Source organism: Gouania willdenowi, chromosome 16 (assembly GCF_900634775.1).
Source record: "Gouania willdenowi chromosome 16, fGouWil2.1, whole genome shotgun sequence".
NCBI classification, from domain to species: Eukaryota; Metazoa; Chordata; class Actinopteri; order Blenniiformes; family Gobiesocidae; genus Gouania; species Gouania willdenowi.
Window position 1 is genome coordinate 22,825,761 of NC_041059.1, and position 17,498 is coordinate 22,843,258.

A 17,498-nucleotide genomic window follows, 5' to 3' on the forward strand; every position below is an offset into this window, starting at 1 on the left:
AAACATCGACGTAGTGATTACTCAAGGAAATCTTCAATCATGTAACTCAAACTAGTTTTATGATGTTAAAGGCGCCTGATTGTTCCGATGGTAGTGTAGACTAATACCCATTTTAAAGACTAACTAAACCCTGAGCTTATTGCTGGAAAATAAAAATAAAATGCCTTGATTCTGGGCGGGGCTCCTGGACAGCTAAGACACATCCAGTCTGTACAATAAATCTCCAAAGAACAATCTACTCAATACTCACTATAGAGCTCTATTCACAATTTTCTCAATCCAACCTATTTGCTACAGATTGTAGTCAAACTAAACAGGGGCTCATTTTTATAGGAGGAGCGGGGCCAACAGTGGTGGTTTATGATGTAAGAAGCCACCAAAACGTCACAAACCACCATTCTCAGCCAATAGCCGGGTTTCAACCCCAAGAAGGAAGTCACTCTTACATTTTTAAAACTCAATAAGCCAAATTAGACAAGTGTTAGACAACATTTGTAATAATCAAGTCAACATAAATACTTTTATACCCAAATACATTTGTTTTTTAGCAGAATAAAGCGGTTTTTGTGGTTCAGTTTACCTTTAAGGTGTTTAAAGATAGCTGATAGTGGCATCCAAACGCTGCAGACCGATTGGCACTTTCAAAACCCATATCTCATTTTCTGGTCCAAGAAATTCAAAATACATGCATGGCATACATGTTCCTGTCTTTCTAATAGCATCATAATGTCCAAGGAAACTAGTGGTAGATATCACTTAACTGAGGACTAAAAAATCTTATTAAAACGCTATCTCTCCAGAGACTCTCTATTGGAGCTGAAATACAAAGAGCAACTGACATAATGAGAAAATGATATGCAAATACTAATTAAGCTAAAATATCCAAAATGGTGGTGCCCACATAGTGAAGAATAGTACGTGTGCTTAAAAGCAAAATGTTATACAACTCCAAGGACATCTCTCACACACATTATTAACAAAGTTATATTATTATTAAGCTTAGACCTTATTATCTAAAGTGGTGAGTATCGCTTTCACTTGCTTATCTGACTTTGCAAAGTACCTATTTTGCTGTGAAGATTAACGCTTCTCGAACAATAAAGGTTTTGAAGTATATCATTCATAAAAGGAACACCATGACTGAAGCAGGCCAGGGTTAAATAATGTCACACCGACTAGTTTATACCTAGTTTAAAGTTTTTAAAGTTTTCCTTCATATTTTGTATGGACTATATGGCTTTCTAAGTATAATATGTCTTGAGGGGGTAATGTGTCTTACATACGGGGTAAATTTGGAGTTTTTCAACTGTGCTTTTGTTAGTTCCCAGGCTTAAGATCTAAAAAAAATTCAGAAGCTTAAGTGCTGATGGATAACATAAGCTCACTCAAGTTACTTGTTGAGAACTGCACTGCTGACAGATAGAGTAAGACAGCTAGTGTTTACATCAGCCTAAGAAAATGTCTGATTCGTGTTGAAAACACATGAAAAAGCCAGGAATAAGATATCTACACTCAACACCTACCAAAAGAAACAAACAGAGCAAAGGCCAAAGTTAAAAACCATTTAATTGAGCAGAAAACGTACATGTTTGGATTAAAAAACCCAGATACCTCCATTAAAAAAAATATTTTGACATTGCGTGCTTGTGTTCACAGGGAAAGCTGATAACAAGTTTCGGTCGAACTTTGTTTCCTTGATTCAAGCTTTAGTTCACTTGGAGTTTCATATACTGTATTTGAAATTCTTCAACTGTAAGAAAGGGTAAGCTGAAACCTTTATATTTCTGTATAAGAAAAGCTTGTTCTCTCCTCCCATCATTCTTTTTCTGAGAACACGCATGCATTCGTGATTCTGAATACTAATGCGTTTTCCCCATTGTGCCCCTTCACACGTGCTCAAAGGATGCAGAAACCTGTGCTGTACATACTGCACAGACGCCTCGTTTAAACTAAAAACTTTGTCAATTCAAATAAAAACTCAGATTCAAAAGATCCATGTGTTTGGATGCTTGGAATTTACAAAAATCAAACTAAAAAGAAAGCAAGCAAAGTCTGACCTTTGCCACAAAATACTTTCACTGTCAGTGTGACCAATTGACAATTTCAGGCCCCATATATTAGATGTAACGGCACATTACTTCTAATATATAATGATATTATATCACTTTGTTATATATATATCAACTTGTCGAAACTTTCTTGGTCTAGCACTTTTAATAGAGTACAGAACAAAGTCTTCTCACCGAAAGCAACGTAAATTCATCAATTATATACTGCATAGAAGGCAAAAACTGCAAAAAGATAAGGTTGAAGTCTGTTATTTTATTCAATTCAAATTACTAGAATCATATCGTTCCTTTAAAGAGTAACAAAACACCAATCCCAGTTTTTCTGCTGAATACATATGTGAATACTTATATATTTGGGTATTAGGTAGTGCTGTATTAATCCTAGACCCACTTTTCATATTTTAGTAAAAGTCATGCACATAAAGTCGACCTTTAAAATTATGAAGTCATTTAACCCCTAGCATGCACCACTTTCCCATTGATAGGCCCATTGATAAGAGACACTTTTTAAGCACCTATAAATGCTCAAAGACTGCCGCTTTCACCAATCAGCACATAAATCTTTATGAGTAATCATTACTGCTAAAATCCAGAAGGCAATAGGCCAAGACAACCATTGACAAAGTCAGCCGAAAGATAAACGGGTACAGAGAAACTAGACTTAGGGCTGCCACTTTATTCATTGTGATTAATTAATTACAGGAAAAAATAAACTCTTCCTCCTACAGCCTTCCACCTCAGTGCTAACTATGTAGCAGCTAGGACGGACAGCGGCCCTTCTATTCTTCTATACGCTACAGTAAACCCAGCAGCCAATCCACACTGGACAAGATGACAGGGCTCAGAGCCAAGATGAATAAATCCATGAGTGAAAAAAGAACAAAGTCAGTGGATAAATGATTGTAGTGGACAGTCGACCATTCTCAGTGGTAGATGATGTGGGCGGGTCTTCTACTACTACGAGAATGATTACAGTACTTTATTTTGTGATGAACAATGCTATTTTTGATGTACTAATTTACAGCACTGTGATTGGTGGGTTTGTTTTATTTATTATATATTATCTGAAGGTGAGAAAAAGCAACAAGTTTGGTGTATTTATCATAAAAGTGTTCTTACTGTTTATGATTTCATAACTTATAGCACTACATATGGACCTGATGTTTTATTTCATTTGTATTTTCTATTATTTGTAGATTGACTAAAGTACAGATCAATATTTCCCTGATGGTTTAAACTAAAGGTGTCAGCAGCACTTGGGTCTAGTCTCATAGAAATAGTTCAAGTCTGTTAAAAACAATAAATGATATTAAGCCACTTTGTTATACATCAATGTTTCGATCTGCCACAATATTGTAATTTAAATGAAAATACCTCAAGTTGAGGGCGATTCTTAGCAATATTTAGGTGAGATTAAAAAAATAGATTCATTATATTAATTAATCACAGAGCATAATTAACTAATCGCACAATATTTTTAATCTAGTGACAGCACTAACAAGACTATTGAAGCCAAGATAGAGTATGTATATCAAACTTTGGTATTACAATCAAAGCTCATTTTAAATTTTTCAAGAGATCCAAACTGTTGAATATATCAATAGCAAACTTTTTTTTTTAAGCAAAGACAATTTAATCTTCCTTCTTTTAAATCCATTTTAGTCGGTGTCCTGCTACACAATTGTACTGTATTATGCAACCTCCTCATGGCCGAGTCATCTAAACATAAAGAAGCGGTGTGAGGCAGCAGGACATGATACTTTGTCCTTCCAATGGACTGCTCAGGTGTACAGTGATGCCTAAACAACTGAACAATAAATCATTTGTGGTACGTCATGTGATACTGCTAACCAACAATATGACACAAAGAATAGAGAATAAGGGGCAAATAAGATCAAAGACATCAAATGACGCAACACACTTAGAAAACTGATCTCGACTCGCTCAGAGTGAACAGATGCAATGTGTGTGTGATACACAGACACACAGGGAGGCTACACACTACACACACTCATCCCACGTTAGCTACATTCCCTTCTGTCTTAGTCTTTCTGCTGTGAGTGAAATGAGGAATCTTTGAGCCTGCCTCAGGCTGCTAATGGCAGAATGAAAGAGAGCTGAAGGCGTCAGAGCTGAGAGGGAAAGAGATCTTTGGCTTTGACTCTCATAGATAGTAAATGCCACAATAAAACTCATGATTTAGGAATAAATTCCTAAGTGAGATAAAGGTGGAAGGTAGGCTGAGGGAAGCAGTGGTTGGGTTAGAGAGGTTCAAATAAAAGCCGAGACAGGCCTTCAGGCTCATAGTCTTAGATCAACTATCCATAGATAAAAGAAAACAGCCTGTAGAACACGTGTCAAACTCATGGCCCAGGGACCATATCTGGCCCGTTCGACCATCCAATTTGGCTCACAGGAAAAAGTTAAAAAGACAGTAAAACATGACAAATAATTCAATTGTAGATATCTCAGCCCTTCTAAATACACAAATTCAAGAAACCACCAATATTGGAGGAACGCAATTTTCGCATGCTTTTATCACATTACTGCAGTCATTTTAAACCTAAAATTGTTCAAAGAACTTACGTTCCTGAAATTATTTTACATAATTTCCACAAATTAAATAAATATTAGTCACAAAATCAATTACATTTAAAAGAGAAAATCCTGCAGGGATTGATATATGTCACTTATTTCCTAAATATTGTCGACGCCTTACATACTGTATGTATAATTCATTTATATGGATGGAAAAGTGCAAGCTTGGCGAAATTGATGTTACAATAGCTCGTTTTCCGGCCTAAAATGAACAGCCCATATAAGATCAAACTAATTCACATTTGGCTCCTGAACTAAAATGAGTCTGACTCCTCTGCTTTAGAACGTCTTTGCAGAACGTCTGCAAAGAGCATCAAGACGTACAGGCGTGAAAAGTCAAGCAACAGGCAGTTACAGTGAGTGTATCTGCCTATCCCATTGTGTTCGTATCTCTGAGCGTTAACAGATCTCTAAGACCATCAAGTACAAACATAATATTCTGCATCTGTGTGACTCCACCCACCTCTTGAGTTGGTGGCCAAATCAGCCACCTTCTGGAAAGCATCCAGGAAGGCAGCCACAGCAACTACGGTCGCCCTGTGAGAGAAGAAGACAACAATCAATAATGGGAAGGCTTCAACAGTAAAACAAGTCTCATCTACATCACACAAAATAGCATATAAGGTTTGTTTCCTGCCAACATAACCTTTAAACAGAGCCGGACTCTTTCCTAACTAAAGTAAATGTGGCCATGTACTGTGTGTATACTGCTAAGTGTGTGTGGAAGTTCCAACCTGAGCGTGTCCTGCTGTGAGAGGAATGTCCGTGTAATTACTTGGAGACCACTGGAATCTGTCCGGCTCAGCAGAGTCGCTCCAGTTTGCCACACTTACAGGTCAATGGAAGGTTCAGTGTGGGGGATGCCCAATGTGAAGAGGGCCAAAAGTAAACCTCTACTGCATTGGCAAGTTCTATCATAGCGGGGGCCACTAAAATGGGATTGTCCAACCTGAGGGCCACATTATCACAATTCATGTCAGCTATTAGAATTGTGTACGTCTGTTGTTGTCTGGTGGCTTTTCATTATCGTTAATTGTATTTTTCTTTATTTTACGGGTTTTTGTTTTCAACTTGTTTATTTCTGTTGACATTTTGTATTTTTAAAAATAATTTTCTATATTTTTCTATCACGTTGTGCATTATTTTTGCTTTTTTCTATATTTCTGTTGAAATGTTTTTATATTTTGGAGTCATTTAGTGTGTTTAAGTTGTCCTTTTGTATATTTTATACATTTTTGTTGTCAGTGTATGCTTTTCCTTTCTTATATTGCGTCAATTACTGTACTTCTCTGTCATTTTGTTATAATTTTGTATGTTTTTAGAGTCATTTTTCTATGTTTTTGGAATAATTTAGTATATTTTCCCATGATTTAGTATGTTCTTTGGGTCATTTTGTTTATATTTATGGTCATTTGGTGTGTTTTTCTGTCATTTTGTGCACTGTTGTTTATTTTTATTTTCTTGGTGTCATTTTGTGCATTTGTGTTGACTTTTGGATGATTTTGGGACCATTTGTGTATTTGCTTTGGGGGCCGCACAAAGTAAGAACGAGGCCAGCTGCCCATCCCAGTTCTAGAGTAATCACTGCAAAAATTGTGTGTGTATTTAGGCATCTGTGCGTGGAAACACAGAAGAGACAAAACTGTTGTTAAAGCTGGCCCAAATACGGTACCTAAATTAACTAACTAACTGACCTGTTAACTTGCAAACACTGGGCTTCCACGAAAACAGCAGATAATGATCACAGGTATGTGAATAAAAGGCTGCTGGTGTTTGCATGTGTGTGCACTTGATATCTGATCCACTCAATAGAGACTAGACTACACCTATCAGTCACGCATGCTGCACCAGGACACAAATGAGGAGAAAACTTTCCACAGTGTGGGTCCAGTAAACAAAAGCCTGTTTGTTCTAATCTTGAGTCTGTGAAACCGTAAACACTTGTTATATTCCACAGGTAAACAAAAAAAAAAAAATTAATAAAAATACATGCTGGAAATTTCCAGTCTGAAACATTCTTCAAACCACTTTTAAATAATTTAAAACAGGATAGGCACTTACATTGTAATCCCAAAGTCAATTATTATTGGAAAAAAGGGAAATAGAAATATTGCATGAAAGTCTCGCTTTTGTGGGAGCACGCTTTAAATAAGTGTAATATAGATTGTGTATCTAAGAAGTAAGCATGGTAGAATGAAAACTAACCATAATAACTATTAAAAGAACTAAAGCATTGTCAAACTTCTGGCAACACTGTGGATGATTTATTTCATTGCAGTTAAAAATCTATGCCAAAAAAAACTGTTTACAATATCTGGAAATTGATTTAAAAATTATTTTAAAAAAAAAAAAGAAAAGAAAAAGAGAGTAAATTTATTGTGCTTTAAGTGCATTCTTGATGTAGTGCATTTGTAATAAAGTGAGCACAGGTGGCAGATCCTGTTAACCATAAACAATAGATAAAAGAAAGCAGACATCCATTAAACCCATTAAAAACAGAAATTTATTCTTATTAAACATTGTCCATTTTTCTCAAAGCTTTCTCATTAGCAACCCAATACCAAGCACTTTATATAGTCCTATTAAAACAAACTACTGATAAAAAAACATTTATCAAAGTGATTGAATCAAATAAAGCTTTCATCATAATAAAGCTTTTACTACAGGATTCTAAAACTTGCTTTAATAATGACTAACAAGTGCTGGGTTTGTTAGAGAGCTGACCAAAAGATCCACGGGTGTTTCCTGCGAATGGAAAAAGCAACATACGCGCAAGCACTCAGACACAGATTCCTTTCTATTTAAGGCTCAGCACGGGCACCATAACAACCTCTGACTGCCTTCACTAATTTATAGCATGTACACAGTGGCCTGTGCATTGCAAATTGGTCACCTTCAGTTAAGTTCAACTTGATCAATTCATATAATCAAGTACACAAGTTATATTTCACCTCTTAGACTCAGTCACCTTCATACAAAAGCCATATTTGATTTTTTTTTCTACAGCAGCTAATGAGTTAATGGTCTGACTTCTTACAAAAAGATCTCAATACTTGACATTTAGCCAGAGGGCCTTGCTTTCTGTGACATTCAGAGTTGGAACAAACACCCTTTGACAGTTAAACACAGCACAGTGTGTCCACTAGAGACCTGACTACTACCACTGGTTTTGAAAATCTGCACACGCCTCTGCTCTGCAGCCAAAACAAATGACTTTAACATATCTGTTCAGCAGAGCCCGGACCTAAACTCCCTGTAGAGGCTGCAGTAGCAAAGCACAATGGTCTTTATGACAATGACACATTCACAACTGCTGCTCTCATCTATTCTTAGCTCAACACAAGCGGAAATACATACTCTGGTATATCTGAATCATGAAAAAAGTCTTTAAATCCACTCAGGTGCTGTACAAAGGTAAAGAGAGAAAGGTGGTCAGTTGAGATACTTTTTTCCTAAAAGGTTCATTTTTAATCAGATAAAGACATAGTATAGGCCTTGTTGATCAATCAATAAAAGATCATTTGCTCGAAAAACAATGTAAAAGGTTTAAAGTTTGTTTTCATCTCTACTGTAAAAGCTCTGATTATTGACATTTTCAGGCATTGCATTATGGGATGTGGAGTCACAGAGATGGATGCATAGAAGAGTTTTTACTTCATGCTGATATCACAGAGAATACCAGGCGCAAACCAAGCCCCCCTCTCGCAGCCTCCGCTACTCGGATGCTAACTTCCTCTCTCCACCTCGCACCATGCCCTGAACCTTGGGGGGGACAAAGCCTTCTCTGAACCCACGTCCTCCTTCTGGAATTCACTAACTCAAGACATTCAAAACTGTACCACTCCGGCCTCTTTCAAATTACGCCTTTAAACTCATCTATTCAGACTTGCTTTTAATGGCTAAAACTACCAGTACTTATCATCTTACTTTTAATGTTACAATGGCTCTTTAAACTTTCATTGGTACACGCTAGGGCTGCACGACTTTGACAAAAAAACCTTTCTGACAGATATTGCAAATACGATTTAACTAACAATTTTTAAAAATATTTTATATATTTAAATTAATTTTATTTTGGTCTATAAGTCCCACATCGTATGTTGCACATTCATAAACCTCATATCCACAGATTCCCTGAATAGCACTGAATCGCCTGGGCTGGGCCACGCCCATTTCCGCCTATATTTTGTTGGCGCAAAATTGCAAAAACCTACTTTTTCAAACTCCTCCTTGAGGTTTTGGCCAATCAGTGTAAAACTTGGCACGTAGAGTCGTAGGTTAGACCTGATCTTAAGTTGAGTAAAGAATTTTGTTCAGTCAAAATATGTGCAAATTATTAACGAGTAAAGTTTTCTAGCTAGCATATAAAAAAAAAAAGCATACTGTTACATATCTCGGTCAAAATAAATGCAAACAACACCAAATCCGAGATCCTTGGTTGGTATGCTACTGTGGGGGTATGAACCAAATTTCAGCAATGTAGGCCATTAGGGGGCGCTGCAAACATGGGACATTTATATCTCTTAAATGGGAAGACCAGTTTTTACCAAATTTGGTGGGTATGACCCTGGGTGACTCCTGAGGCCGTTAATCACGATTGGTCAAAGTGAATGTGGCGTATTACAACATAAACAACAAACATTTATTTCAGCTCAAGTATTATGTTGAGGGCAGTGAAATGTACAGGGTGTATATATAAAGAAGAGCACACAGGCCACCCACACCAAAAAGTGCGCCGCTAGGTGGCGCTATAATGGGTGCAAACTGTGTCCTGACACACATGCCCCAAACCCGACGTCCTTAGTGACGTACTTTCATGGGCTTCGCAAAACCTGGGGGCAAAGTCGTGCGGGTAGGCTTGGCCCCTTTTCATAACTGCTTGCAGTTCCAGTTATTATCATTATTAAAAAATGGCGTCAGTGAATCACTGTCCTTGTCTGGCGATACAACACAAGAATTCGCAGTAATCACGCTACTACGTCATATCAATGCCGTAGCTATGTGAAACTCTCCGCGTCAAAGCCAAAACCTGACGCGTGACTCGCAAAACTCTTGCAAGGTCTGCGATTGGTCCGCACCAAACCTCATCCTTGGCCATTGCTTTTTCTAGTCAACACGGCCAATTTTCAACTTTCGTGGAACGGTGCGAGCGTTGTTTCTACAATCGATCAGGTAAACGTGAGAACCACGATGGCCAAACAGTGCCAGCGTTTTATTATTTCCTTTTATGGCTGGAACCACACCTGAAGCAACACAAAACAGAGCCTGATCACGGACTAAAGCGTACCTACAAACCTAACAATGACTGACATAAAGGTAAAGAAATTGCATTTTAAGATGCTTAAGACATAACATCGTTTACTGTGACTAGATCAACAAGTGACAGAGTAGCATGATTCAAGATTTTAAGAATGAAGTAAAAACAATTCTAACAAGCATATTATAGTTTAGCAGTGGCGTTGTAGTCTGAAAATAGCTTAAAACCGTCACCACAGCTACTGCATCAAATAAAGCCCACCAAAACACTGGCAAGGAGGGCTGTAATTACGATGATTAGAAATCAGTTTGCCGATATTCCACTCTGCTCTCTAACTTCAAAGTTGCTCTGATAACGTGTGTGTGTGGGGGTGTGTGTGTGTGTGTGTAAATCCAGAAAAAGAAATAATGACAGAACTTTTCCGACACTGTAATTGGTTGATTTCTCAATAGCCCAGTGAACCAGAAAGGATAAATTACAGACTAGTCTGCCTCAGGACGTCATTACACACACAGACGTATGCCGCTGCCACTCCTGCCAGCTCACCTATTCAAGCAGAGGAAGAAAGGTGGGAGTATTTTAAAGCATGTATGTTTAAGTCTTTGAGTCTGTGTCCTCTATGTAGCCCAGCATCTGAACAATTATATGGGTTCATGGCAATACGCATGGCACGCTGCAGTTAAAGGGGGCTTTATGCTTAATGCAGTGGCTGGAAATGGGCAAGTAGAGGACACACAAAAAGGTCTTTATTTGAAGGTCAGGCAGAGCAAACTGAAACAGGACAGTGTTAGAAACAGCAAAGGCAGTTATAGGCACCAATATGAGCCACTTAGGAGACGTGAATAGCCAAGTCAAAATATGTTCACTATATATATATATATATGTCACATGGAAAAAGATCATTGAAAAGCATACTGCTTCTTCTCCACCTAACGGGTAGTAGAATGATAGAAATGGAGACATTACAGTAAACAAAAACACGCGTGTCAAGGTCATGTCAGTCAATAATCAGCATGTTTAGCCACACAATACCCATGAAGACAAAGAAACATTCAGAGAAGATGTTAATGAGTCTTTCAGGTCGAGGGATGACAAATATAGACTTAGGAATCTCTTGCTCCTAAACATTGTGGGCTGAAAAACGTTTTGATAGAAAACATTTGGGTGCAAAAAAAGAAAAGAAAAACCAAGGTCTCATTTGTGCGAGAGAAGGAAAAAAAACATGAACACTTGCAATTAAAAGAAATTTCTTACACACAGTTTTTAATTGACTTGTGTGGGCTTGTTCTAATGCTGCCACTTGTTTCACAGTTGTTAAATTGCCACTAGGGGTGGGACAATATACAAAGTTCATGAGACGATAGACAATACTGGGCTCATGATAACAATTTGACACAATATTTTTGGAAAGGGAAAAAAAAAAACCAACAAAATAACTATAGGGATGCATACATATACTCTGGGTCTGGCCTTTTCAACTGGAGAGAATATAAAAATATAAACTAAACAATAATAAGTAAGACCAATTTTTCCCAATTTCAAGGCCAGAAAGTGCCACAGAGACTGCCAATTCATGCCAGTGTAAAATTAATACCAAATCATGATCTCATCATCATCTCAAAAATTTTATCTGTGCATGAACTTTGCCAAGCAAGATTTTTTTTTCAAAACATTAAACGAGAACAGTCTACACAGCCCAGATTTAATCATTGGACATGTTCTATTTTTTTCAAACGAAATTAGCCTGTCTAAATTTTCTTGCAACAATTGAGACTTTTGGACATTGACTATGTCTGCTGCTATTAAAAAGACTTGCTCACTTTTTATGGCCAGTTAAATTTGGGTTTTTTTGTTTTTGTTCAATTGAAGTGCATTGTGTCCTGATTGAGGCCACTCCTGATTCTTGCTGATAAAGTTGGCATTTATGAAGAATACATATATATATATATATATATATATATATATATATATATATATATATATATAAAAATCTAATTTTTTATAGTAAAGAGAAGTAAAACAAAACAATAGATGTGTTCCTTGGCCCCAACCTTGGTTGTACAGACATACCACCATAGGTACCTCCTTAACAAGCAGTTATTAGCAGCAATGTCCCAAGATCCCACTCTGTATTTCTGCATGCCAGGGTCACATATTTAACCCCCAAATGATGGAGGCACTTGAAAAACATATCACCATTAATCAGCATTTTCCCTGAACAAAAACAGTAGTGGAAGACAAAGCGGCCCCTGGAAATGATTAAGTCAATGCATCAGTGCGGCTCTGTCTGAGCACACGTGGGCACTTGAATGGCCAGAGACCTGCCATGCACTGTTATTCAAAGAATAATCCAGACCACAGGACATCAGGATTTGAGGTACATTCTGGACAATGTGCTTTTATATCAGCTGTCAGCAGTTGTTTGTCTTCTGACGTACGGCCACTTAAAACCAACTAAGAGAAGTGCTTGGGATTGGCAGTCATTGTTAGCTGAAGACTTGGAATAATTCTGTCGGAAAGCGTGTACATTTACAGCAGCTTTAAAAGAGACCAAAGGGACAGAAGTTCATGCTGTAATGACCCGAGGATGGCACTGTTAAATATGGAGAAAAACACTGTACAATAAAAGGGTTAACTTATCAAGTTATCAAACACAGCTTCTTTTTTCTCCAACTTTGTGCATCACAAATACATAAAAGAAAGCACTTCACGTATTGCACTGACTCAACAATTAAATTAGCTGGTATTAAAAACAGGAAATTGAAAGCATACAGGAGGGGTGGGCAACTTTTATCAAAGCAGGGCCACAAAAGAGTGATTTTCTGATGTGAGGGCCACATTATCAAAATTCATGTCAGCATTTAGAATAATGACCAATCTGAGCATTAATATAAGAACAATACGTTTGTGTTTTCTTTTTTGTGTTTTTTATTTTCTCGTTTTGCACATTTTTACTGTCGTTTTTTAAGTCATTTAGTGTATTTTCCATTTATTTCATTTGCTGTTTTGTGTGTTATGAGCAAATTTGTGTGTTTTTTTTTTTTGTCATTTTGTGATTTTTTAATTTTACTTTCAAGTGTTTTTTTGTCGTGTGTTTTTTTGAAGTCATTTTGTGTATTTATGTTTTCTAGTGTATACTAGAGCAGGGGCCGCCCAAAATTAAAGCAAGGGCATGTGTTCCCCGGGCCGCCAGTTGCCCATGTCTGGCATACAGCTTGCAAAATCAGCATCATTTGATTATACGTATTTGTGTTCTTCTTTTGTCAACTTAAACACATGAAAAAACCATCCTTTCTGTTTTTATGTTCGTTTTAAACCAGCCATTCCTGTTTTTCACCAAAAAGCAACAGTTTCAAAACATCATTACTGTAAATGATGATAATTTACCTTTTAAACGCTTACGTAATCATTTAATAGAATTCTATTGACATTGATGATGACAAGAAAATTAGGGTTTTTGTTCTAGTTGTTATGGTGTTTTAATTCTGAGAATGAACAACACAAACGTGCTCCCACCTGAGTTGTGACTGCAGTTTGCCGGCCTTGGTGATAAAGTCATCCCATATAGGGTAGCTGCTCTGTGGTGGAAAGAGAAAAGACAAACATGAGTGATGTAACATCAGGGAAGAACACATTTACTTATTCCCAGAGTTATAAAAGAGTCTAGCCATCAGAAGGTCACCTCACCTCACCTGTAGCTCATCACAGGACTAAACTAATAATTCGTCCTATCAGAGATTTGACAGATGCTGCACTGTTTAAACAGTATCAAAGCAAACAGTCTTTATTTTTAAAAACTTCAAACTGGTTTGATCGGAACTTCACACCGTTAAATTCATATTCATCTGCAAACATTTGGGTTTCTGCATGTGCGCCCTCATCACGTCCTGCTTGTTTGAGGGTGTATAAAATAGGTCACGGGCCTATAAATGCCCCATTACCACAGTGTAATTAGCATGCTTCCCCAATGGGATGATAATTTTATATCTAAACCAGGTCCAAGAAGTGCTGAAAATATCGCTGAGAACAAGTTGACCAATGTCTAGAGAACTGCCATGGAAACACGAGCACATGTTTGGGCTACTACTGTCAGGAGGCTGAGGAATGTTGTGTTATGTTGTCAAACATCACACCCAACAACCAACTCCAGTCTTTGCATCAATAGTCTTTATCGTTGCCTTTCTTTGAGCCATCAAGTCTTCTTACATCACCGTTTTCCACCCCCCCCCCACTCTTAAAGCTCCCCTTTTATGTTCCTCACTCAAACCATAAGATTAAAAGATTACGCTGATACAAAGATTAAATGTTCACTTTTGGGGGTTGGGACTTGTTGGGTAGGTTTAGACGGAACAAATTAAAGAATACAGACATGAACAACTTAACTTGATCTTTTTCAACAGCAGATTTACCTGCACAACTGATGCTCTGTAGTGTAAGAATTATTATAATGACATAAAACAATCCATCCATTCGTCAAAAAGCAGCCCAACCTAAGGGTCTACCTTTGCTCTGTGATCACTTTGAGTATAGAATTCTAAGAAAAAGCCTCATTTGAAACGTTCATGTTGTAATATACGTGTAAGCATTCTTCAAAGAGTAAAACATCTAGGATTAATTATCAAGTTTGATATATACCTCTGCCAAGGAGGCTATATTTTCACAAAATTAACCATTTTAACCAAAGTTAGACCTTACGTCACGGAAAATTCCATTAAATTTTGGACGGGGATGCGTATCAATGTACTGATTCTGGATCAGTTTGAAAAAAAAAAATCCCTTTTTCTCATCATTGGCAATAATAAAAAAAATAAAAAATAAAAAAAGAGATCGATCTTTATGGAACTTGATATATTTATGTTAGTTTGGTTACGCGATTATCCCTCTGAGTTTCATCTGCATTGGATCCAAATTGTGCATTTCCTCGTTCCATTCTAGTTGTAGAAAAAATATCAGCGTGTCCATACATTTGGACCTACTGTATTATCATTAATGGCAATAGAAACGTCTTCCAAGCCTTTAAAGTGGGAATGATCATGGCACTAATATCTGACAAAAAGGATATTTGGTGCATGGTGGAGGTTTGTGATCTCCGTGTACTGTTGTTTTTTTTTATTAATATTAATTGAGTAGAAATCCTGCAGGAGGAGGTTGCCTGCACATTTTAAAACTTGTAAATAAAGGTGGAGTCTATTTGAGGTTTAATCGAGCAGTAAGATAAGATGCCCCTGACTCAATTCTAATTGGCCCTGGATCCATTTTACATTTCGAGTTGTGGGTGTAAAATTGTGCTTTAAAGCAGTGGTTTTGGCTTAAGTAACCCCATTCTACCATTTCTGACTGCCATAAAGAAACAAAGTGTCTATTGATACGGAAACGTATCAATAGCCCAATGGACTATTGATACATATAAGGTCTAAGGCGCCGCACTTAAGGATTCTTCCTTCCACTAACGTGGGTTCGAATCCCGCTTTTGATATATATATTTTTTCATTTTAACATATTTAACACGACAAATTCCACCTTTAAAAATACATGTACGAAAAAAATAAAATAAACATAGTAGGGTATTTCCTGGGTTAGGGGTTAGCTGGGTAGCTACAAATAAATATGCGCTAAAATAAAACTGAACTTTAAGTCACATGGTGGACCTATCAGTCACCTAAACTGGCCAATGAGGGGCGTTCCGTATGAATAGACTGGCAGTCTATGGATCCGTTTCCGTCTGAATAGCCACAACAATAAAGAAAGGTTTGTTCAATTTCAAAACTACTTTAAGTGTTTATTTTGTGTTCTTGGTATGTGTTATTCCATGCACTGCACATTGAATGTTTAGTTTTGGCCCTTGGCCCTCCACCATGATTATTTTTTGGCCCTTCAGTGAAAAGAATTTTTTGCACCCCTGGCCTTAACATATTCTGCTATAGATTTCATTTGGAAGCTTGATCTGTTCACACATTATTTGTTCACCTGTCACTTGCCCTCAGACTGAAAGATGATGAGAATGTGGACATAGTGAGGGTTTGGATGTCCCAGTGACTCCAGTGGACCTGAGGGGGCTTGGACATCTGACCCACACATGTCAGAGCCCTTCAGACCCTCCGGGTCCATTTCTACCCTGACAGCGAAGTTCCTGACATTCCTTGGGGGCAAGTACAACAGCTGGGTGGGGAATCTGCTAATTGTCTCATCAGCCATGAGGCTGACAGAAATAACTTCTAAATAAGATCACATGGCCCAGTTTGAGCACTGATGGATGGCCCAGTTTGTCTTCAACTAGAGGGCAAAGGATGACTCACTAAAGTCCCACAGAGATGAGTGGTAGGGACCGTCCATCAATGAGTATTACCTGTGTTTATTCATCAAGAAGATGAATCACATCCCTGAAGCCTGTTGAGTAAAGATACTTGCGCAACCTATTAAACTCCATAGTGGGTGAAACACCTAAACTATTGCACAACACAGCTACTAGTAATGGCTCACCTTCATGTCTCCGATCACGGTTTGAAAGAGTCCTCCCAGAGCGCTGCACTCCCGGTCGATCACAGCCTCCATTTTCCGGGGCCGCTCGGCGGTCAGTCCCTTCTTCGCCCCTTGGCTTCAACCTTTCCTCCCCCTCCCCACAAAGCACCCCCTTACTACGGTAAACCCAGGTAAACTACAACAAAAACACTACACACAGCCTGATAACCACTCAGGCACGTACTGAGGGAAAGTTGTTTCCCCTTAACTCCAAAAAAAAAGGAAAGAAACTGAAGTTTTTCCACTGACCGTCAGTGCCTCAAATCAAAGGAAACCAACAGGACGAAGGAAAGACTTTAAATCCTCCTCTCCGCTTAACTCGGCTCATAGCCATAGCTTCAGAGGTACGAGCCGCCTAACAGTGTCTGAGAGAAAGAAAAAAAACAAACAAAATGTAGTCCAAAGTGTTTAGAAGGCGAATATATTCCGTGTGTTGACAGGTAAGTAAATAGCGATGACCACAGCTCACACTGAAAGCAGACTGCACTGAGCTCACACCACAGGAGGTGTTGACTTCACGTCTGTGACATACAACTACATCCGCTTTACCGCTCTACCAAAATAAGAGCGCTCAGGTCCGGGGCCAAATACCAGAGGTGTAAAGTAAAGACTACTCGAATATCCTACTCAAGTAGATGTACTGTTATTTGATTGAAATTGTACTCAAGTACAAGTAAAGTAAATATATTTGTCCTATCAATGGGTCTGCCCAAAGAAAAGTGTAATATTTAAGTATTGAAATACACGTAGCAGTCTTAAACCTCTTAAATCTATTAGTCAATAACTTTTTGTACATTTAATAACAACATAGTTTATGTACAAAGCCTTCACTTCTGATAATCTGTTTTAAATAATAATTTTTTGAAACCTTTAAATATTATCATGTTTATTAAGCAATAAACAACACGTACGATTGTTTTTTTTAAATAACAAAAAGATGATTGCTTTTTTTTTTTTTTTTTAAATAACCAGTTGTTTATTGATTGATTTCATATATTTAATGTAAACTTGAAATCAAGCTGGGTGCAGCACTTGTTAAAGTTAATTCGTTTTAT

The 17,498-nt window shown here is 37.6% G+C and overlaps 1 protein-coding gene across 12 annotated transcripts in view; it reads right to left on the reverse strand.

Moving 5' to 3' along the window:
- LOC114477637 (metastasis suppressor protein 1-like) overlaps positions 1 to 16,948 on the reverse strand; it is a 58,912-nt gene extending 41,964 nt beyond the window's left edge. For 5 of the 12 annotated variants that reach the window (XM_028470072.1, XM_028470069.1, XM_028470066.1 and 2 more), the window contains exons 1-3: positions 16,405 to 16,946; positions 13,441 to 13,502; positions 5,131 to 5,204 (exon numbers count right to left, since the gene is read on the reverse strand). In XM_028470072.1, coding sequence (XP_028325873.1) covers positions 5,131 to 5,204; positions 13,441 to 13,502; positions 16,405 to 16,476 — 208 coding nt within the window. In that variant the 5' untranslated portion in view covers positions 16,477 to 16,946. Of the gene's footprint in view, positions 1 to 5,130; positions 5,205 to 13,440; positions 13,503 to 16,404 lie in introns of all 12 variants that reach the window. The other 7 variants (XM_028470071.1, XM_028470076.1, XM_028470067.1 and 4 more) reach the window with 3 other exon arrangements.
- Between the last annotated feature and the right edge of the window lie 550 nt (positions 16,949 to 17,498).